This window comes from Heterocephalus glaber, unplaced genomic scaffold (assembly GCF_053883595.1).
Source record: "Heterocephalus glaber isolate CG9 unplaced genomic scaffold, H.glaber_assembly_v1.0 deba00001707, whole genome shotgun sequence".
In the NCBI taxonomy this organism is placed as follows: domain Eukaryota; kingdom Metazoa; phylum Chordata; class Mammalia; order Rodentia; family Bathyergidae; genus Heterocephalus; species Heterocephalus glaber.
The window spans coordinates 562,597-587,238 of NW_028258427.1; the positions used below are offsets into that span (position 1 = coordinate 562,597).

The 24,642-nt window shown below is 40.8% G+C and overlaps 1 protein-coding gene and 1 pseudogene across 1 annotated transcript in view; one reads left to right on the forward strand and one right to left on the reverse strand.

Annotated features, from left to right (window-relative positions):
- LOC147821753 (ATP-binding cassette sub-family C member 11-like) overlaps nt 1–8,118 on the forward strand; it is a 60,080-nt gene extending 51,962 nt beyond the window's left edge. The window contains exons 8-12 of the mRNA XM_087199375.1: nt 168–371; nt 2,974–3,070; nt 4,532–4,621; nt 6,834–6,934; nt 7,915–8,118. Of these exons, the coding sequence (XP_087055501.1) occupies nt 168–371; nt 2,974–3,070; nt 4,532–4,621; nt 6,834–6,934; nt 7,915–8,118 (696 nt within the window). The remainder of the gene's footprint in view (nt 1–167; nt 372–2,973; nt 3,071–4,531; nt 4,622–6,833; nt 6,935–7,914) is intronic.
- Nucleotides 8,119–8,728: 610 nt separating this feature from the next.
- Nucleotides 8,729–24,010, reverse strand: LOC147821754 (uncharacterized; annotated as a pseudogene).
- Nucleotides 24,011–24,642: the final 632 nt, after the last annotated feature.

Sequence of the window (24,642 nt, forward strand, 5' to 3'; positions counted from 1 at the left end):
GCAAAGTTTGAAAAATATTTTATCAGTGCCAGGGATGCCAAGTCATCAGGAATCCCGAGTTGTGTGCACACCTTGGTCTCTATTGGGCGAGGCCCATCTGCCACACCTGCCCGCCTGGCAGTGGTTCTTGCCCTCCAGACACGGTATCTTTTGCTGCCTGTCTACAGATTGGGGAGTGGGGTCTCAACCTTTCTGAGGGGCAGAAGCAGAGGATCAGCCTGGCCCGTGCCATCTACTCCAACCATCAGCTCTACCTGCTGGACGACCCCTTGTCGACTGTGGAGGCCCACGTAGGAAAGCATGTCTTTGAGGAATGCATTAAGAAGATGCTCAGGGGCAAGACTGTCATCCTGGTGGCCCACCAGCTGCAGGTGACCATTGCTCTAGGGCTCTGGCCATGACTGCAGATAGTGTACATCCTCAGACGCTGCTGTTTAAGTATGATTCCAAGACAGCCTCATAGCAGTTGTCCCTTCATCTGAGACAAGCGGTGGTGAACTTATGGCATTAACACATGCTGCAGCAGGCAGGTTTGCCATCAATATCTTAGGCTATTCTCCTGTAAATGTGATGTCCTAGTCCACTTGGTGTTGCCATAAACAAAAGCCTGAAGCTGGTAATAAAGAAAAGAGGTGCAGCAGCATCAGGTTGGCTTATTGGGAGGGCCTGGTGCTGTGTCCTATCAGACAAGGGATATATGCAGAAGGGGGGTTGTGTGTGAGAGAGAGACAGGGAGGTCGACCCGCTGTATAACAACTCACTTACATGGTAACCAGTCCAGGCCCCCAAGCTCTAACTTACTCCTGAAGGAAACTAATCTGGTCTGGAAACAACTAACCCAGTCTGTGAAGAAAGACATTACCCCATTCATGAAGGGGATGCCCAGGATCAATCACGAGATGCCACCTCTTAAGGTTCCCTTGCCTCTCCATACCAGAATATTGGAGACCTACTTTGCAGCATATGAACCTTAGGGGAAAAAAACCATGGCATGCGGAAAATGTTGTAAAGAACATGAATTTTCTGCGCTGTCCTCAAGGAGAATACTGGTAAAAGATTTTTGTAGCTGGTACAGATTGAGACCAAATTTTAAGGTCTCCATATATTCAAAATGTACTGCTTTTCAGGTGACAAGGAAAGAAAATGATCCTTCAGGTGAAAAAGAAAAAGAATTCCCCAAGTCTCACTTTCTTAGGTTAGAACTGCAGCCACCTCAGAGTGTTTTCTGAGACAATGATAGTCAACGATGCAGTGGCTGTTTCTGGCACTGCCTCTTACTGGTCATTTTCCCTGGAGATTGTCATGCATGTTATTGGCCTGAAAGACATTTTCTTTCCCTCATTTTCTTCTGTTTCTATTTCCCTTGTCCCTCATTTTTGCGTTGATTTCATCTTTTGGCATAAAATATTAATGACCTCAAAAGGTTTAGAGAATAATTAATGAAGACTCATATCTCCCACGATAAAATATTGATTCCTTTCTATGATTGTTTTTCATTTCCTCCCTCCTAGCCTCACTGAGTTGTTCATCATTCTCACACAGGGGTCTGCAAACTTTTACAACATGCACATACATCTCTAGACTTCATAAAGTTTCTTGTGTATATTTTGAAACTTTATATAATTGACCTTTTATTTTCTGTGGTCTTTGGTAATTTGCCTTTTTCACTCAGTATTTTCTTTTTGAGATCTTCAATATTGCTACACGTAACTTTAATTCTCACTAATTTAACATTACAATATCTGAATATACTAGAATTTATTTCTCCATGAACACTGAAACTGTTCCTGTTTTTAGTTTTTACAGAAATACATCCATGTACATCCTTCTACATCTGTCCTTATACAAATGTTTGAAAACTTTTTAAGGGCTGTTTAAGGAGTCAAATTGTTTGCTCCTAATTCTTCAAGAATCTTCTGTGCTAGCCAATATTTCATTGCTGTGGCAAAATATGTAACATAAACAGCTTAATGGAGGAAAGATTGAGTTTGGCTCACAGTTTCAGAGGGTTCAGTTCATGATCAACTGGCTCTGTTGCTGTGGGTATAGAGTGAGGCACAACATCATGGCAGAAAGGTGTGGTAGAACAGAGCTTCTCACTTCATCATCATCATAGCCAGGAAGTGTGAAGAAACAAGACAGTGAGGAAGAGGCTGGGGACCACACATAGTCCTCAAGGAGTAACCCACTGTGGAATGATCCACTGATGAAGTTAGAGCCTTCAGCATCCAATCACTTTCCAAAACTCATCAGCAACCAAGCTTTCAACACCATGAACCTTTTGGGGAATATACTGGATCCTAACCAAAACATCTTCCATGTTACCAGATAAAGTGAAATTATTCTTTAAAGTAGTTGAACCAATCTACAACCCCCCAAACTTCATATGTGTGTGTATATGTATGATATACATATACACACATATATGTATAAATATAAATATATATATATATATATATATATATATATATATATATATATATATCTGTGTGTGTGTGTGTGTGTGTGGAAAACCCAGGACCTTCCACATGCTAGGCAAGTGCTCAGCCACTGGTCTATATTCCCAGCACCCACTTTTCAACATTTATGAGAGTTCTTTTTACCAATGATGATCACCAGTAATTATGGTCATCCAACTTGAATTTTTGCCACTCTGGTGGTATAAAATGTTATTATTATAATTTAAATTTACATTTTCCTGATGAATAATGGAGTTGAAAACCATTGCATATGCTTATTAAAGACTTCATTTGCTTGATTGCCCAGTACTTAGAGTTTTGTGACCAGATTATTTTGCTGGAAGAGGGGACACTCTGTGAACATGGAACACACAGAGAGTTAAGGCAGAAGAAGGGGAGGTATGCCCAACTCATCCAGAAGATTCAGGAGGAAGCCATACAGGTGATCCCCAGGACACCCACCCTCATCCCATGGGTGGGACGCCTGTGCTCATGGCATGTGCTCTTTTCCCAGGGAGGGTTGCAAGGTTCGACCAGAACCACAGAGAAGCCACAGGCTGGAGGTCAAGCTCAGGCCACTGCTGAGGAAGAGCCCCTCAACCACAATGCTGGTAATGGAGTGGGAAAGCAATGAGGATGTCCACAGACCTGCAAGTCCCCTGGAGGTTCTTGGATTTCCTCTTGGATTTCAGATACTGTTCAGCACCCTAAAAGTCCACACACAGTTGCAGATCTGACTAGGTGAGGGTGTGAGGACCATGGCAGTCAGGAGGCCTGAAGGATCCAGAAAGTGAAAGTTGTATGTGGGGGAGCTGAGAGTGGAGCAGAGGCAGGATGGGGGTAGCTTTGGCCCCGAGAGACGCAGATGGAAGACATTTGCCAGGTGTGGGCATTCATTCATCACACAGGATAGAGAGCAAATGCTGAGAGCAAAGAGGTTAAAATCAGAAATGAATCATGAGTGACAGCCAGAAGCCTTGCAATTTCCTGCATCAGGGCAGTAGAAAGGCAAGATTTCCACTGTTCTTGTGAGGTGGTTCTGAGTTTGAATCCAAGCTCTGCTGCTTGCACCACCAAGCAACTTCACCTCTCTGAACCCTTATCAGCAAAAGTGGAGATGATCGTACTCACGTTGAGGGTTGAGTGGAGACCAGATGAGGTTGATGTGGGCAAGTCCCCAGCACAGTGCTTGGCATGTTGCAGGCTCCTGTCTCCTAGCCTTTCGTGCAAAGATCAGAAACAGATTTGGGCTAACAGCAACAAAAAATAATTTCTTAGCAGGAAAGGGTGTAGACCAAAGAATAAAAGGAAATGTAGGCAAACTAAGATTTGGCAACTTTGGGGTCTAAATAGCAGAAACAAGTCCAAAGGATTTTTAAAGAAAACTCACTGCAGAATTTTCCATCCTACTATAATTTTCCTCAGAGCTCAAATTCTAAGAAGACAGCCTCTCTCCTAGGAAATACTAGACTGTTGTTATCAGATGGGAGAAGCCAGGCAGAAATAACAGACACTACCACCGTGCTGATGGTTGTCATTGTCACCATCAGAAGTGCCCACTGGCATCTCCACATGCTCCACTGTGGGCCACACTTAACCCAAGGGTCTGTCTGCCTGGGCTGGTGTCACAGTTGTTTTTTGAGGAGTTGTCTTAAAAATGTATTGCTGAACATAATCTTAGCAGCCATCTAGGCCTGTGAGTTTTCAGATGCGCAAACCAAGAAATCCAGTGATTTGTCTGAGGCCGCACAGCATTGCAGTGACAATTCTGGAACCCAAGCTTTCTGGTCGCAAGTCACTGCTCACTTTATTCTCTCCCTTTGCCTCTCTCAGCCCATAAAGCACTTGGAAACCCTGGGCCCTCCAGGATTTATCCAATGGGTAGGGAGGGATCCCTTCTGAGCTCTGGAGCTCAGGTCAAAGGTTCCTTTCAGCAGGGTCAGGCCTCGGTGCATCCCCACTCCACCACTCACTATCTGGCAGGAGAGGATGCTGGAGAGAGAGGAAGCCAGGCAGCCACTCTCTTGACCTTCAGAGGGGAATGAGTTTGGGGGGCATTCTGTTCTCTTCAGGGCTGGAGCATCAACTCACAAAGAAGGAGGAGATGGAAGAAGGTTCCCTGAGCTGGAGAGTGTACTACCGCTACATCCAGGATGTCGGAGGTATGGTCTTTCGGCGTTCACTTGGCCTGGGCCCCTGAGCCTGTGCCAGGCTGGGACACATTGGGAGCATAGTGGACTCTTGCTATTCATGGTCTTAACTCACACAAATCCAACCATGTTCATTCACAGCAATTCTGCCACCTTTGTCAGTGCTGGAAGGAACAGTCTCACATGCAGTTGTTACTCCCCTGTTCTCATTGCAGTGGTTTCCAGACTGTGTGCCCTGACCCACTAGTGGGTTGTGAGATCAACTGAGTGGGTCACAAGCAGCCCTGAAAGAAATGAAATAGAACGGGATAGAAAAGATCAGCAAGCATCAAAGATCAGCAAGCATTGTGCATAATAATGTTGGTGGAACTTCTATCTTGTGTATATTATGTATGATTTAAAGGGTATTTCTTAAGGCAGGAAGATGGCAGTTAGAAGTTTGAAAGCTACTATTTTGTTAAATGATGTGCATCACCAGGGACATGTAATGTTGTAAACACAAACCCAAGTATATGACACTGTGCTTTTTGAGTAATTTAAGAGATTTTTGAGAATACTCTTGGCCACATGCAGACTTTTCCTCTTCATTGACTTTGGAAGCTTGCCTTTGTGTAAGGCCTGTCTCCTTTGCACCTGTCTTCCTCTGGGGGAGAAAGGTCATGATTCCCACCCTGCCACCATGGGTCTCCCTGCAGGCTGGAAGGCGTGGCCTTCCCCAAGCAGGCACAGCAAATGCTGGTGAAATGCACGGCTGGATTGAGCGGGCCATTGCTCTGTATTTAGAAAGCATCTGCTATGTGCTAGGACACACTCTGGAGGAGGATAAGGTCACCTAAGGACCAAGCCTGGGATCTATCAGGAGAACACAGACAGAGAATAGAGATGTTGTGGCCACCAGACAGCCAGAAATCCCTGTGGCCAGGCATAGCCTCAGGTCTCATCAAAGAAGAGATTGCCTTTGAGAAAGGGTAGAATTTGGGAAAAGATACACGGGTGTGGGGTGCGGATGGGTCAGGTGGGGGAACACTGGCCGGAAGGAATGTGCCCCAGCTTTCTCCATCCTTGACAGTTTGGAACCCAGCCACACAACTCACCAGCTCTGTGGCTCTGAAAGGCTCGTCGCCTCCTTAGCTTCAGGTTTCTCATTTTTCTAGTCTGTTTGTGCTGCTATAACGAAATGCCCAAGACTGAGTAACTTAGAAAGAAACAGAAATGCATTTCTCCTAATTCTAGAGGGTGGGAAGTCCAAGATCAAGGAACCTCTAGGTGTCTGGTGAGAGCATGATGTCTGCTCCTGAGACAAAGCCTTGAGTGCTGCATCCTCTGTTCTCCAGAGGACATGAGTGTGGGTCCTCATGTGGCAGAGGGACACAAAAAGGATGGGGCCATTCTCTGAAGCAGGTTTTTTCCCCAGTACTTGGGACTGAACCCAGGGAGTACTGAGCTACATCCTCAGTCATTTTTTATTTTGAGATGAGGTCTCACTCCATTGCCAATACTGGGCTCAAACTTGGGATACTTCTGCCTCAGCGCCTTGAGTTGCTGGGCTTAGAGACCTGCACCACCATGCCTGGCTGCGAAGGGCACGATTCCCATTCACAGTCTAGAACCTTCATGACCTAATTACCTCCCAGAGGCTCTAGAGTCTAATACCAGCACCTTGGTGATTTGATTCCAGCATGGGAATTTGGATGGACACATACCTTCAAAAGTAATTTACTCATGTAAATGAAGACAGGAATCCCTAACTCATAAATAATGCATGTGTTTAGTACTGTACTTGCCACATAGAACAACTAGTGCATAGTACAGACCACAGAAAAAGTAGCTGCTATTGTTATTTCAAAAAGCAAACCCTGAGAGGAGGAACTATCTTTTCTAGAACACTGCTTCTGCACCAGACAGTAAGCTGGGCACCTACATGTGTTATCTCCTGCCATCTTCGGTGAGGCCTAAGAGTATGACCATCACCATTTTATAGCCAAGAAAGCGGAATGACATGTGATACCTTATCTAGGGTCACACAGCTTGGAAGTAAGACTTTGAGCTAGAGTTTGAACTCAGAGCCCTCTAACTTTGAAACCCAGCTCTTCCCAGTCCTCCAAGGTAGCTACAATGGGTGGGGTCAGGGAAAGCCAAGGCTCCAGGGCCTGGGATGGCTGAGCAGCTGTGTCACAGTTGCCCTCACCTTGTGGTGGCCCTGGGGATTCTCTGTCTCCCTCAGGCTGCCTGACTGTCATGGTGTTCCTGCTCATGGTGGCGATTATCTTGCTCTGGACCTTCAACTTCTGCTGGCTGAGCTACTGGTTGGATCAGGGATCAGGGGTGAGTGCCATCATGAGGTGGGCTGTGCTTCTGTGAGCTCCTATGAGGTGGGCAGCTTCTTACTTCCCATGAGGACTAGAGCAGAGCTGGGACCCACAGGACACACCCAGAGCTGAGCGGCAGAGATGTGTTCTGGAGTGAACCATCTGGGAGCCGAGATGCTGAGTTCCACTTGGTGCTGTCTTCTGGCTTTGTAGAATGGGTGCTCACCATGGGATGAACCCAGGAGCTTCCTATCCCTGAACAGAATCCAAATGTATCTCCTTAGTGAGCTTTCTGTCTGCATGCCTGTGTGGGCCTTGCTGTTCCCTTTTTACCTGTGAGGACACTGTGCCTAGAGAGGATAAAGTACCTACCCTCACCCTGAAGGAACTTGGTGTTCTGAGTCAAAGCCAGGCTTTCCTCTCTTGGTGAACTCTTCAGTCATGATCCAGGAGAGTTTGGACAAGAAATGAAAGCCATGCTAAGCATTTAGAACTTCCAAAGATTTAATATAGGCAGTGAGAGTCTGGAGGGGTTGGAGGAAGAAGGGAAGTGACCACTGGTGATTGGTAGGCAGAACAGAAGCATATGATTCTAGGGAGACAGTGGCAAGCCAGTGACAAAATGCCACATCCCACAGTTGTCCCCAGGGGAGTGGCTTCCCCTCTCCCACCTTTCTTTGTCCTGCGAGTGCTGAGTCCTTGGCTGAGTCTAACCTTACATGTACTCGCTGGGGATCTGGGAGATGTGTCTCTTTGCATCCCAGTGGAAAACATGGAAGGATGGTTGTTGTGGTCCTGGATAGATACAGACTCAGCCTGAGGCAGGGCAGTGGGGAGCAGAGGAAGAGAGGGCAGCCAAACTCAAGCGGGGAGGTTTAAATACACAGCCTCACCTTCTACCAGCCATTGAGTCTCATATGGACCCAGGTAGAAGGACGTCTTCCCACTGAGTATCACCCTGGACTTGATGGTCTGGCATCCTGTTCTTTCTTGAAGACCAATTGCAGCCGAGAGAGCAACAGGACCATAGCAGACCCAGGTGATATACTGGACAATCCACAGCTGCCCTTTTACCAACTGGTGTATGGCCTTAGCACCCTGGTCCTCATCTGTACAGCGATCTGCTCATCAGGGGCATTCACCAAGGCCACTCGGAGGGCATCCACAGCCTTGCACAACAAGCTCCTCAGTAAGGTATAGCCTGGGACTGCACTGGCCACAGATTGCACCTGAGCCTGCCAAACTCTGTGTGTGTGCATGCGTGCGTGCGTGTGTGTGTGTGTGTGTGTGTGGTACTGGAGGTTGAAACCAGGGCCTTCTCACTAATCTTCATCCTTGGCCCTCTGCTTTTTACTTTGAGACTTAAGTTACTAAGTTTCCTGGACTGAACTTAAACTTCCCATCTTCCTGCCTTAGTCCCTCAGAATGTTAGGATTATAGGCCTGTGTCATCAGGCCCAACTATTGACCTTGCCTAACTTTAAAGAAAATTAGCAGACTTTATTTCTGGCCAGTTTTTGTTTATGAACTGAATGGAGAGCAAGAGAATTCTCACACATGCTCCCCCACCTTCAACCCCAGTTTCTCCGGTTCTTAATGTCTTGCAGTCGTGTGGAATAGTTGTTAAAACTAATGAGCCAGGATTGAGGCATTTTATTAATAGCTGAAGCTCACAGTTTATTTCCATTAAGGTGCATTCTTTGTATTGCACTTTATGAAATGGTTTGAAAAATGTATCATGACATGTGTCCACCTTCTGGTATCACAGAGGAGAGCTTCATGGTCCTAACAGTCCTCTGTGTCCCACCCCATTACCCCCTTCCTACTCCAAACTCCTGGGAACCACCAATCTGGCCCTGTTTCCTGTCTCCATGGCTCTGCCTTTGCTGGAAGTCATAGCTGACATAGGTGCCCTGGGTCATGGGGGGAGTGGGTCATTGGAGTTCTCCTGCTGCTGGAATATGTGTTTACAAGCTCAGTGTCCTTGATAGAGGTCAACAGACACATGACACTGGCATCTGTTGGCTAAGCACTGTCACTTCCAGGGTCTCTTATAGTTGTCCTAAATTTCCATTGAAGGGAGTATGTATTGGGGTATGCTTGACTAGTTATTGGGGGATGCCCGATAGCCTGACTGAGGGTACAGCAGAGGATGGAAGAATAATAGATAAAGAATAAAGAACAAATGATTGTTTATTAGTGGGGGCCTGGATTTGATATTCGCTCTTCCTGGCTAAGACCACAAGCTGTGGATTAGTCAGTGTTTATTGACTATGCAACATAGCAAGGGGCATAAAGACAGATGTAGGGAATAGCAGGACTTAAGGCACTAATTAACCAGGCTGTAAAAGGGAGGGGCAATGTATTCTTGCAAAGGACAGGTCATAGTTAACAAGCCACTTGCATTATCTTTAGCTAGCGTTTGATCTGGGAGAATGGCTGTACAGAGTCATGATTCCCCAGTTGTAGTGTTTTCTTGCCATTAGAGATTCACAGTATCATCAATCATTGAGATCTCAACTGTGACCATTGGCATAGGGAATTTTGTCTCTGTATGGCAGCTGAAGGCTCATTTGGCAAGTCACACGTAGGCCTTGGATTGACTCACAATTTTAATCAATAGCTGAGTTATAAGCCAATTCAATAATATTTAAAGCCTGCTCAGTGCAGTTTCAAGCTGGTCTCCTGCAGATACAACCATCCTAGTTTTACATATGAGAAAACGAAAATGCTGTGTGTGTGATGGTTACAGTGTGTATTATGTGTTAGACATATTGTATTTACAAACAATGGGGTACTACCCTGCCATAAAGATAAACCTGAGTCATTTGTAGGAAAATGGATGCACCTTGAGACTGTAATATAAAGTCTAACTTATTTAAAATTAAAAATAAATAGCAAAATAAAAGATAGATAATAGGAAATAGGGAAATCTTTATCAAATGAGAAGATCAATAGATGGAGGGAGGAAAAAGAGGGGAAGGGGATGAAAAAATGAATTAAGATGTGTTAGGTACATGTGCCTACTCCACACGAAGAGCATAGACATGGCGTACTGCAAACACGTACTACTACTGAAAAAAAAGAGTACTCTATGATATTTTAGCATCTCTTCAAAAATGCCATTTCCCCCCTCACTTCTCAAATATTACTTGTGCCAGAGTCTGTGGTAGGCGATAGACTCACGGTGGAGCATGGGCAATGCAGGTAGGATTGGACCTCGTGGACTCATCATCTCACAGAGGAGAAGGAGCAGAAAATGGGCCACTGTGATACCCTGTGTAGTTTACCGTTAATGGGGCATACAGGGCCTTAGGAACAGCTTGGGGTGGCGGAAGTTGGCAGGGGGAGTCCATGAAGGCCTCTTAGAGGAGGAGACCACTCCTTGAAGGATGGATTGGACTCAGCCAGGTCAAGATTAGGAAGCTGGACATGAGGAGAAGCAGAGGATTTCTGGGGAGGTGAATGAGATGTGGAGTCGAGGCTCTGACAGGGTGCTCTGGGGGTGAGGAGGGAGCCCAGCGTTCCTCACAGACTGAATGCAAATTGAGTTGCTGTTCATGTTTGAACCCTGGGAGGGCAAAGCCCTCCCCATCTCTTAGACAAGGCCAACGGGACCAGAAAGCAGGAGAGGAAATGGCACCTGAGGCCCAAAGTTCTCCACTCAGCCTGTGGTGGCAAGCGCTGGTGAGATCGATAGCCTCTAAGCACCCTGCAGCCACACACTCCAAGATTCTAGGACTGTCTCGTGTCCGGGCTCACCAGTGACATTTGGTATCTTTACTTTTTAAACTTTTTTATCAGTACATAACTGCCACATTCATATTGATCACATTCTTTGTAGGGAATTTATAGCTGCACATGATAATATCTTAGCTCTTTTTTCTCCATTCCCATCCTCCGCTTTCAAACCTTCTTCCCTACTGCATTCTTTTTTTTTTTTTTTTTTTGTCATTTTCATTATATGTTTTATTTAACATTATTTAGAGCAAAGAGAAAACATCTTTAAAGATTGTATGCGGCGGTGCGCGCTCCCGAGCAGGAGCGCGGATCCGAGGGAGCCGGTCCGCCTCCAGAAGGCGAGCCTGGGGCCTTCGGCTGTGTCCTCACCACAGCCTTCAAAGACAGGAGCGTCCCGGTGCGGCTGCACGTCTCGCGAATCATGCTAAGACTTCACTGGACCTTACAGGGTTTTGAAATTTCCAGCTGCACATGTGGCTCAAACAGGGACAGGCAGACCAAAAAAACTCAAGGAAGGAAAGCTGGGGGAGATGACGCCCTCACAGGTGCCTTGAGAGAAATTCCTTCTGTTCTTTTAAAATCCCTTTTCCCTTCCTTCTTTTTCCCCTTCCCCCTCACTTGTTCCTCTTCCTATCTGAACATATTCTGCCTACTTCCCAATATCTCTCCTCCATTATGTTCCTATTTACCCTTGGGTTTCTCACACAGGAGGAACAATGCGATATTTAAACTTGCATGTCCAATTTATTTCACTTATGAATATGGTCTTGAAGTGCATCCATTTTCCTACAAAGACTCAAGTTTATTCTTCTTTGTGGCAGAGTAGTACTTCATTGTATATAAATACCACATTTTATTTATCCATTCATCTGTTGATAGGCATATGGGCTGTTGCCAATATATAGCTATTATAAATTGTGCTGCCATAACATAGGTATGCATATATCACTGTTATAGGATTCTTTTAACTCTTTTGGGAAGATACCTGGAAGAGAAACAGCTTGGTCAAATCTCTAGTTTTAGTTTTTTGAGGAATTTTCATACTGATTTCCATAGTGGTTATATGAGTTTATACTCCCACCAGCAATAGAGAAATGTTCCTTTTCTCCCCACAGCCTCACTAGCGTTTGTTATTGGTTGATTTCTTGATGATAGCTATTCTTTCTGGCGTGAGATTGAATCTCACTGTTATTTTAATTTGCATTTCTCGAATAATCAGTGATGTTAAGTATTTTTTCATATACAGTATTTATTTGATACTTGTATTTCTTCATCTGAGAAATGTCTGTTCATTTCAGATACCAATTTGGGGAGTTCTGATTTTTTGAGTTCTTTATATATTCTAGATAATGTTAGTCCTTTGTCTGAGAAGTAGCTGGGAAAATTTTTCCTATTTTGTGGGTTGTCTCTTTGCTCTGTTGGTGGTATCTTTTGCTATGAAAAACCTTTTTAATTTGCTGTGATCCCAGTTCTTGGTAATATTTCCTGTGTGATCTGAGTTTTGTTCATATATTCTGCCTAGACCCATGTCTTCTAGAGTTTTGCCTATTTTATCTTCTCAGCAGATTAAATGTTTCTGTTTTTAGATCTTTGATTCATTTTGATTTTAATTTAGTGTATGGAGAGATATGGGTCTCAGTTCAATTATCAGCATGTGGCTAGTCACTTTTCCCAGAACCATTTATTAAAGAGGCAAACTTTCTTCAAGTGAAGGTATTTGGCCCCTTTGTTGAAGATAAGGTAGCTGAGTGTGCTTAAAGTTGTTTCTGCATCTCCTATTCTGTTCCGTTGATCCTTGGATCTGGCTTTTGTTTGTTTGGATTTTGCCAGTATCATGCTGTATTTATCATGATAGTTTTGTAGTATAATTTCAAGCTGGGGCTTGTGATGCCCTCTGCCTTGCCTTTGTTGCCCAGACTTGCTTTTGCTATTCTAGATCTCTTCTGATTCCATATGAATTTTAGGATTGCTTTCTCTAATTCTGTGAGGTATATGATTGGTATTTTGATCAAGATTGCATTAAATCTGTATAACAGCTTTGGAAGTATGGCCATTTTCACTATATCAGTACTGTCTATCCAAGGACAAGGGATATCCTTCCATTTTCTGATATCCACTTCTCATATCCTTTTTCAGTAGTTTTTTAATATTCTTGTTTAAAAATTAATTTTTTGGCATATTTTAGGTATACAATATAATGACAGTCATCATTGGAAATTTGTATCTTTACATAATATATCTTGGTTTTTATTTTTTCCCCATTCCCCTGCTCTCTCTTCAAACCCTACACCCTTTACTATTTACAAAGACTTGGTTTCCATTTTTCTCTTTTCTCATATTAATTCCATTCCCTTCTTTCCTTTCCCTAATCCCTCCCCCTTACCCTCCCTCTTTGGACCATTTCTTCTATTTCACGTTATCTATTATGACTTTTGATCCTTATTTACACTTTCAGTTTTTCACATCAGAGAAACTATTCAGTATTTACACATCTGTCCTATTTATTTCACTTAAGAGTATCACCTCAATGTGAATCCATTTAGCTATAAATGTCTCTAATTTCTCATTCTTTATGGCTGAGCAGTACTCCACTTTATAAAAAAACTACATTTTCTGCAGTCTCCAGTTGATGGGCAAATGGGCTGTTTCCAAGTTTTAGCTATTACAAACTGTGCTGCTATGAACATGGGAGCACATATATCGCTGTGGTATGATTCTTTTAATTCTTTGGGGAAGATCCCCAGCAGGGGAATAGCAGGGCCAAATGGGACTTCCAGTCCTAGTTCTTTGAGGTCTCTCCATACTGATTTCCACAGTGGTTGCACCAGTCTACACTCCCACCAGCAGTGGAGCAGTGTTCCTCTTTCCCCACAGCCTCGCCAGCATTTGTTATTGGTTGATTTCTTGATAGCAGCCATTCTTTCTGGGGTGAGATGGAATTTCAGCATCATTTTCATTTGCATCATTCTAATGACCAGTGATGTTGAACATTTTTTCATATGTTTACTTGCTATTTCTACTTCTTTGTCTGAGAAATGTCTGTTCATTTCAGATACCCATTTTCAGATTGGGTCTTTAAATTTGGGAGGTCTGATTTTTAAACATTTTTTATAGATTCTAGATAGTAGACCATTGTCTGAGGAACAACAGATGAAAATTTTTTCCCACATTTTGAGTTGTCTCTTCACTCTGTTGGTGGTTTCTCTTGCTGTGCAGAAGCTTTATAGTAGGAAAAGATCCCACTTGTTGATTGTGCTAGTTCCTGGGCAACTGAGATTTTGTTCATAAAATCTTTTCTTACATCAGTGTCTTCAAGAGTTCTACCTAACCTCTGTTCCAGCCGGTTCAGGGTTTCTGTTTTAATATTTAGATCTTTGATCCATTTAGATTTTAGTTTAGTGCATGGTGAGAAATATAGGTCTAGTTTTCGTCTTTGGCAAGTTGAAACCGAATTTTTCCAGCACCATTTATTAAAGGCTATCTTTCCTCCAGTGAGGGTGTTTGGCTCCTTTGTCAAAGATGAGGTGACTGGAGTTGTTTCTGCATCTTCTAATCTGTTCCACTGGTCCTCAGGTCTGTTTCTTTGCCAGTACCATTCTGTTTGTTTTTTTTTTAATCACAGTAGCTTTGTAGTATAGTTTCAAGTTGAGGATTGTAATATCCCCTGTCATGTCTCTGTTACCTACAGTTGCTTATGCTATTCTGGGTCTCTTGTTTTTCCAAATGGATTTTTGGATTGTTTTCTCAAGGTCCGTGAAGTACGCTGCTGGAATTTCAATTGGGATTGCATTGAATCTATATAGCAGTTTTGGAAGTATGGCCCATTTTCACTATGTTCATCCTTCCTACCCAGGACCAAGGGATGTCTGTCCATTTTCTGATATCATCTTCATTCTCTCTTGTCAGAGTGCTAATAGTTTTCAGAGAAGAGGTCTTTGATTTCTTTTGTAAGGTTGATTCCTAGGTATTTCAGTTTTTTGGATGCTATTGTGAAAGGAATAGTTTGCCCTGTTTCTCTCTCAGTGAGTCTGTTGTTCATGTAGAGGAAAGCTGTTGATTATTGTGGTTGACTTTGTATCCAACTACTTTACTGAATTTGGTTATTAAGTCTAGAAGACTTTTGGTGGAGTTCTTGGGGTCTTCTATATAGAGTATCACGTCATCTGCAAATAATGACAATTTGACTTCTTCGTTACCTATCTTTATTCTTTTTATTTCTTTTTCTTGCCATGGCTAATGTTTGCAAAACTATATTGAACAGGAGTGGTGATAGTGGACATCCTTGTCTTGTTCCTGATTTTAGTGTGAAGGATTTCAGTTTTTAACCATTTAGTATGATATTGGCTGTTGGTTTTTCATAATGGCTTTTATCAGATAGAGGTAGAGACTGTCTATTCCAATTTTTTGTAGGGTTATCGTGAATGCATGTTGCCTTTTGTCAAATGCTTTTTCTACATCTATTGAGATGATCATATGGTTTTTGTCCTTGGCTCTATTGATGTAGTATATTACATTTATTGATTTGCATATGTTGATCCATCCCTGCATCCCTGGGATGAATCCCACTTGATCAGGGTGTATGATCTTCTTGGTGATCTTCTGCATTCTATTTGCCAGTATCTTGTTAAGGATTTTTGCATCTATGTTCATTAGTGAGATTGGCCTATAGTTTTCTTTTTAGGTTGGGTCTTTCTCTGTTTTGGGGATCAAGGTGATGCCTGCTCCCAGAAATGAATTTGGGAGTATTGCTTCCCTTTCAATTTCATTGAAGAGTTTAAACAGTAGTGGCAGATTTCCTTCTAAATGTCTTCTAGAATTCAGCAGTGAAGCCATCAGGACCTAGGCTTTTCTTGGTTGGTAAGTATTTAATTACATTTTCACTTCCATTGATTTGATATTGGGTTGTTTAGAATTTTTAGGTCTTCTTTCAAGTTTGGTAATTCATATGTATCTAGGAATCTGTCCATTTCTTCTGTGTTTTTCATCTTATCGCTGTATAGGTTCTGGAAGTAGGTATTGTTGATCCTCTGGATTATCTGCTGAGTCCATTGTAATTTCATCCTTTTCATTCCTAATTGCATGGATTTGGGCCTTTTCTTTCCTTTTCCTGATAAGCTTGGCTAACGGTTTGTCAATTTTTTTTTTTTTTTTTGTACTGGGGATTGAACTCGGGACCTTGTGCTTGCAAGGCAGGCAGTGGAATCACTGAGCTAAATCCTTAGCCCTGTCAATTCTGTTTATTCTTTTGAAAAACCAACTCTTGACTTCATTGATTTTTTGTATCATTCTCTTAGTCTCCACTGCATTGATTACTGCTCTGATCTTTATAATTTCCTCCCTTGTATGAGCTTTGGGTTTGTCCTCCTCTTCTTTTTCTAGAAGCTTGAGGTTCAACATCTGCTTGTTTAATTGGGCTTGCTCTGTTTTCCTAGTGTGACTATTCACTGCTATGAATTTCCCCCTTAAGACTGCTTTCATTGTGTCCCATAGATTTTTTTTGTATTACATTCTTTTATTGGTACATTGTAGGTATACAACACAATTACATTTCTCACTGGGAATTGTACCTTTACATAATGCATCTTGGTTCTTATGTTTTCCCCATTCCTAGCCCTCCCTTCACACCCTCCACCCTTCCCTATTTACAAAGACTTTATTTCCATTTTTTCCATTTCTCATCATTTTTCCTTTCCCTTCTTTCCTTTCCCCTGCCCCTCCCACTACCACTACCCCTTTGGACATTTTCTTCCTATTTTACATTATCGATGATTCATTCTAATCATTGGTACATTTTAGGTATACAATATAATGACATTCATCATTGGAAATTTGCACCTTTACATAATCTCTCTTGGTTCTTATTTTTCACCCTTGCCCAGCCCTCCCTTCAACCCCTCTAGTCCTCCCTATTTACAAAGATTTTGTTCCTATTTTTCCATTTTCTCATATTAATCCCATTCCCTTCTATCCTTTCCCCTAGCCCTCCCACTTCTTCCCCTTTGCCCCCTTTCTTCCTATTTCACATGACCTATTATACATTTAGTCCTTATTTACACTTTCAGTTTCTCACACCAGAGAAACTATTTGGTATTTACACATGTGTGTCCTATTTATTTCACTTAAGAGTATCACCTCAATGTGCATCCACTTAGCTATAAATGTCTCTAATTTCTCATTTTTTATAGCTGAGTAGTACTCCATTTTATAAAAAAACCCCACATTTTCTTGATCCAGTCTCCAGTTGATGGGCATTTGGGCTGTTTCCAAGTTTTAGCTATTACAAACTGTGCTGCTATGAACGTGGGTGCACATATATCACTGTGGTATGATTCTTTTAATTCTTTGGGGAAAATACCCAGCAGGGGAATAGCTGGGCCAAATGGGACTTCTAGTCCTAGTTCTTTGAGGTATCTCCATACTGATTTCCACAGTGGTTGCACCAGTTTGCACTCCCACCAACAATGGAGAAGGGTTCCTTTCTCCCCACAATCCCGCCAGCATTTGTTATTGGTTGACTTCTTGATAGCAGCCATTCTTTCTGGGGTGAGGTGGAATCTCAGCATTGTTTTCATTTGCATCTCACGAATGACCAGCGATGTTGAACATTTTTTCATGTTTATTTGCTATTTCTACTTCTTTGTTTGAGAAATGTCTGTTCATTTCAGATGCCCATTTTCAGATTGGGTCTTTAAATTTGGGAGGTCTGATCTTTTAAAGGTTTTTATAGATTCTAGATAGTAGACTTTTGTTTGAGGAACAGCACATGAAAAATTGTTCCCACATTGTGGGTTGTCTCTTCACTCTGCTGGTGGTTTCTCTTGCTGTGCAGAAGCTTTTTAATGAGAAGAGATCCCACTTGTTGATTGTTTGTGCTAGTTCATGGGCAACTGAAGGTTTGTTCATAAAACCTTTTCCCATGCCAATGTCTGCAAGAGTTCTTCCTAAACTCTCTCCCAGCTGGATTAGGGTTTCTGTTTTAATGTTTAGATCTTTAATCCATTTGGATTTTAGTTTAGTGCATGGTGAGAGATATAGGTCTAGTTTTAATCTTTGGCAAGTTGAAGCCCAGTTTTTCCAGCACCATTTATTAAAGAGGCTATCTTTCCACCTGTGAGGGTGTTAGTCTCCTTTGTCAAAGGTGAGGTGTCTGCGTGTGTCTGGAGTTGTTTCTGCATCTTCTAATCTGTTCCACTGGTCCTCAGGTCTGTTTCTTTGCCAGTACCATGCTGTTTTTATCACAGTGGCTTTGTAGTATAGTTTCAAGTTGGGGTTTGTAATACCCCCTACCATTTCTCTGTTACCTAGAATTGCTTTTGCTATTCTGGGTCTTTTCTTGTTCCAAATGAATTTTTGGATTGTTTTCTCAAGGTCCGTAAAGTATGCTGCTGGAATTTCAATTGGGATTGCATTGAATCTATATAGCAGTTTTGGAAGTATGGCCATTTTCACTGTGTTGATTCTTCCTGGCCCTGAGCAAGGGATGTCTTTCTATTTTCTGATATTGTCTTCAATCTCTCTTTTCAGAGTGCTATAGTTTTCAGACAAGAGGTCTTTGATTTCTTTTGTTAGGTTGATTCCTAGATATTTCAGTTTTTTGGATGCTATTGTGAAAGAAATTGTTTGTCCCATTTCTCTCTTAGTGAGTCCGTTGTTCATGTAGAGGAAAGCTATTGATTTTTGTGTGTTGACCTTGTATCCAGCTACTTTACTGAATCTGGTTATTAAGTCTGGAAGACTTTTGCTGGAGTTCTAGGGGTCTTCTATATAGAGTATCATGTCATCTGCAAATAATGACAATTTGACTTCTTCATTTCCTATCTTTATTCCTTTTATTTCTTTCTCTTGTCCAATTGTCATGGCTAATGTTTCTAAAACTATATCGAACAGAAGTAGTGATAGTGGACATCCTTGTCTTGTTCCTGATTTTAGGGTGCTGCTATTTGTAGATTATTTGCTTTACTATTAGAGGTATTCTGTTTAACTTTTACATTTATAAGAAAGCATAAAAATCAGTAATTGGAAATGAGATAGATATTTTACAGTTGGAAACAAGGTAGAGAATAGATGCAAGGGGGAGAAAGGAGATGGGAAGGAGTATTAAAACTGTTCAGATGTGTTGTGTACACATGCCAATTTCTGAAAAATGGAAATATACATTACAAAACTGTATTAATAAAAAATTTAACTTCTTAAAATTATTTTGCCTTTGGAATGTTAATCTTGTCATCAGCATGACTTGATGATGAATGAATGCCATAAAAACTGGTAAAGCACACCTCTGTGTTTCTGTGTTGAGTCCTTCTAGAGAAAATAATTGATATGTGAGCCATTGATCTCAGTGAGAAATGACTATCATGAGACAAATTGGTGTCATCCAAGGGGACTGGGCATTGGTGGAACAAAAAAAAGTGTAAAAGAGAAGCTTCTGGATACTTGAATTGTCTTGAAACAGATGTGATATTTGGTGCTGTCATCATCCAAGAACTCCAGTGCTCAGCCTTTGAACATAGACCTTTATTAGGGATTTCTTATGGGGCTTCAAGCCTTCTCCCTTGGGCTGTGGTTCCTTTATTGGTTTTTGTTCTTAAACTACTAGCTTCATTTGAGTAATCACTGGTTTTGCCCTTAGGCACTCATTATAGGAGTATTCAACCTCTGATTATACAATGAAATCTAAAATTTCCTTTATACCATGAGAAAAGTATAAAAAGCAACTCCACTGAACATAGGAGAGAATCTAATGAGATTGGTGTTATGTGCAACACAACCTCAATAAAGTTGGTTACAGATGTTCCTTGAGGTACAAAGTGGAAATATTTGATCAACTCAAAAATTTGAAATAAAATATATTGAATATGAATTTAAAATTCCAAATGTAATAAACGTTACAGCTATGCCCCGATACATTAACATACTTATCATGCTTATATTGACCTGTAGTCATGAAAAATTATCTAACATAAAGCCCAATTCATAATAAAATATGAAAAATCATATTTAGAGTACACTGATGGGTATTTGTTTACACTTGACATTTGGTTGCTGACAGTGCAGGGCTCACTGCTGTAGCCCAAAAGAAAAATTGAGTATTGCTGCTATAAACAGGAATATGTGTGTATCACTGAAATATGATGTCCTTAACTCTTTGGGGAAGATAACTACAAGAGGAAGCAATGGCTTGAAGAATTATCATTGTTAGTTGTTTGAATACTTTGTACACTGACTTCTGTAGTAGTTGAACTACTTTACATCCCCACCAACAATGCTGAAAGGTCCCCCTTTCCCCAGAAGCCTCATGGATAATTTTTTGAGGTAATGGTGATGTGCTCTTTCTGGAATAAGATGCTATTCCAATCTGAATTTCTCTATTGGGAAAAAATGCAGAACATTTTTTCAGGTATTGACCATTTGTATGTATTCTGAGAAGTGTATTTTCATTTCACTTACCTGGTTTTTCCAGATATTAGTCCTATGAAGAGTCCTGTGGAGAAATTTTTTTTCTCTATTGTGTAGGTTATTTCTTTACTGTATTGTGTTTATGTATCTGGGCAGTTTTAAAATTTTATGTAATTCACTTTGTTTCTGGTGTAACCTCACTTTGTTTTCTACCCAAAACACCAGCAACAGCGTTGAGAAAACTAATGTTGCTATGTCTCTATATTCAAAACATGGAATGCCTGTTTATTCATGTTTCCTTATGTTTTACTGTATGATGCAGGCACATATATGACTGCTGTACAAATATTACCATGAAAAGAATATTTTCTAAGCAACAAAATCATGATTTGCAATAATGATTTTTTTATCCTATTTTAGGTGTACGTTCTTTACCTAATTAGACTGGTTTCTTTCCTAAACTTAAAAATGGAGCTATAAAGACAACTGTTTCATAGTTGGGTAAGGCATCTAGCTAAGCTGCCCCCCACCCCAGTTTTAAAGACACGATATCCTGTCTCAGCCTGTCCTGATGCAAGGACTAAAAGAATAACAAGTTCACTTAGACCTTTATATATTAAGAAAAGCATAGTGATGTGTGATTGTTAGTATTAAAGTAATTCTGATATTGAGGAGGAATCCCAGGAGTACTAAGGCACTGGGCTACCATTGCAGACCTTTCACATACATTTGGAGACAGCCTCATTGCATTGAATAGGATGGCTTCAATTTTATTCTCTCACCTTGGCCTCTTGAGTTGTTGTGATTACAAACATACATCGCTAGGACCAGCAAGACATTTTTCAAGGTAAAATAATTGAAAAGTAAAGGTGCTCAGGGCAAAATCTCTTATATTTTCAATATTCAATCACTAACTAGGATAACAATGCACACTATGTATCTCTCTGGTGATGGGAAGAAGCAGAAGTGTGCTAGGGAAATTAGCCACATGCTGTAATGTGCATAAACTGACACTGTAATCTGCCATGTGTTATATCCCATAAATTATATTGGATACTTTAGATTTAAAACAGATGTAATTTTGAGTATTATACAACTGGTAATTTATGTATCTAAGTATAATTAAAGCTAGGGCAAGCTACACTCCATTGTGTCCTTAATGCATTGCTCACTTATGTGTTCATAATACTGTAAGTTTGTAACAATGTAACCCCATCAGAAATCAAGCAGCTTTTGTATTCAAGAACACTGTATGAAACATTTTACAAAATATTTCAGAGTTAAAATGACTATAAAAAACAGGTCCAAGGAGACCAACTGAGACCCACGCACATACCTTGGTCCGGTGTATGTGTTTTAAAGCAACTGTCACATACTTCACACATCAGATAGTGGTACTTATGAACAATGAGAAATGGGATTGTATAAATGTATCTCAGAAATTGGTAAAATGGAACACAAATTATAAATTAGTAAATTTCACATGAATTAGGTTTTTCTTCACACCATTAGTTCAGCTTATTAGGTATAAACAATACTGATTACAAAAGATAGAATGGCACCACAGCAGCAGGGAATAGAATAAAGGCATTTGTGTTGTTACATTCAATAGCAACTATTCTCCCTGAAACAACTCCACGACTAACAAAAACTTTTTGAAAGTCTTGTTACTGATAAGTCATACCATCATTTATATACTTTCTGGAGAGATTATTATAATTCGCTATCTTTTCAAAGAAAAGTTATGGTCCTGCTGGTTTGCAGCAATCAGAAATTCATAGTAGTATGGCTTACTTTTGGTACATGCTTTGGAAAATTACCAGCAAATTAAGTCATCACAATATAAACATGAGAAGTAAAATTTTGATGTAAGAAAACAAAATTTTATGTAAAATTAGCTCCACAATGAAAGAAAAATAGGCAACAATATGTAATGATCAGCATATCAGTATATGAAAACATAACATCTGCTAATTTACAAGTTGTGTGAAAATAATTCAGTTTTGTTGAAACATGTTCACAAGTTTCCTAATATATCTTAATATAAAATATAGCATCCAATGTGCCAGGGATTTAGCTCAGTGGTTCCACCACCTGCCTCGCAAGTTCAAGGTCCTGAGTTTGATTCCTGGTGCCAAAAAAAAAAACAAAAACAGAGGGACAGGAAAAAAATACATAGCATCAAGTTCAAAAACATCTTTTATTACACAGTATATACCAAAAAATTAAAACAAATGCAGTGGCAAATCCCAACAATTAACAAAATTAACTTTTTATTGGCCTGTATGTCCCGATTTTAAAGACACAACAAAAACTACATGAATATTAACTGTACTTGGAAGTAAAAGTACATTTCATCATGGCTAATTAAAAGATATTGTGTATTAAGCTCAGAGACACACAAAAACACATAATTATGTGAACTCAATATTTTTATATTAAAAATTAGATACATAATCCAGATATTTTTAAGAGATTTACTGAAAAACACACTATGTACTTTAGGATATGTTCATCCGGAATTGTATTTTCTAGACATTTTATGAAATATTAACATCAAACGTTTTGTATTAATCATTTCTACAGATTTCCACTACATGAGAAATTTCCACAAGATTCTCAAAACAGGCTTACATACAGTTTCTTTCCAATGAGACTTCACTAATGCATATATGTATTGAAAGCTTTTCCACATTGTTAATGTAAATGGAGTTTCTCCTCAGTGTGAGTTCTTTTATGTATTTTACATCCACTCTGCCAGCTGAAACCTTTTCCAAATTGCTTACATACATAGGGTTTCTCCCTGCTATGACTTCATGTGTTTTATGACTGTGTACTGAAAGCTTTTCCACATTGCTTACATACATAGGGTTTCTCCCCAGTGTGAGTTCTTTTGTGTATCTGAGAAACACCATGTGTGCTGAAAGCTTTCCCACATTGCTTACATGCATAGGGTTTCTCCCCAGTGTGAATTCTTTCATGTCCTTTACAATAACGCTGGGTACTGAAAGCTTTTTCACATTGCTTACATACATAGGGTTTATCCCCAGAGTGAGTTTTTTCATGTATTTGAGAACCACGGTGACTCCTAAAAGCTTTCCCACATTGTTTACATACATAGGGTTTATCCCCAGTGTGAGTTTTTTCATGTAGTTGGCAATATCTATGTGTGCGGAAAGTTTTCCCACATTGCTTACATACATACGGTTTCTCCCCAGTGTGAATTCTTTCATGAATTTTACATTCACTGTGCCTGCTGAAAGTTTTTCTACATTGCTTACATACATAGGGTTTCTCTCCAGTGTGACTTCTTTTATGTCTTTGTAAAGCACTACATGTGTGGAAAGCTTTCCCACATTGCTTACATCCATAGGGTGTCTCACCAGTGTGAATTCTTTCATGTATTTGGCAATAACTCTGTGCACCGAAAGCTTTCCCACATTGCTTACATACATAGGGTTTCTCCCTGGTGTGAGTTCTTTCATGTGTTTGAAAACCACGGTGACTCCTAAAAGCTTTCCCACATCGTTTACATACATAGGGTTTATCCCCAGTGTGAGTTTTTTCATGTATTTGGCAATATCCACGTGTGTGGAAAGTTTTCCCACATTGCTTACATACGTACGGTTTCTCCCCAGTGTGAATTCTTTCATGAATTTTACATTCACTGTGCCTGCTGAAAGTTTTTCCACATTGCTTACATACATATGGTTTCTCTCCAGTGTGACTTCTTTCATGTCTTTGTAAAGCACATGTGTGGAAAGCTTTCATACATTGCTTACATCCATAGGGTGTCTCACCAGTGTGAATTCTTTCATGTATTTTGCGATGACTCTGTGTCCTGAAAGCTTTCCCACATTGCTTACATACATAGGGTTTCTCCCCAGTGTGAGTTCTTTCATGTATCTGACAATACGTATGTGTCCGGAAAGCTTTCCCACATTGCTTACAGACATAGGGTTTGTTCCCTGTGTGAATTCTTTCATGTATTTTACATGTACTGTGTCTGATGAAAGCTTTTCCACATTGCTTACATGCATAGTGTTTCTCACCAGTGTGAGTACTTTCATGTCTTTTACAGTAACTGTGTGTACTAAAAGCTTTCCCACATTCCTTGCATACATAGGGTTTCTCCCCAGTGTGAGTTCTTTCATGTATTTCACAATATCCATGTGTGCTGAAAGCTTTCCCACACTGCTTACACACATAGGGTTTCTCCCCTGTGTGAGTTATTTCATGTATTTTACATGCACTGTGTCTAGTGAAAGCCTTCCCACGTTGCTTACATACATAGCATTTCCCCCCACTGTGATTTCTTTCATGGATCTGAACATCATTGGGTGTGCTGGAGGCTTTCAATGTTTTCTTACACAGAGAGGTCTTCTCTCTAAGGTGAGTTCCTTCACTAAGATCAGGATAGGATTTCCCACATTGACCACCTTCATAGGGTTTCTCTCCAGCCTTTGTCCTTGCATGCTTCTGACAGGACTGGAAATCACTGCAGGTTCTTCCATGCTCATTACACTTACACAGCTTGTCTTCATATCCCAAATACTCACATGGCTTCAGTGCAGTGTGAGCTATGATG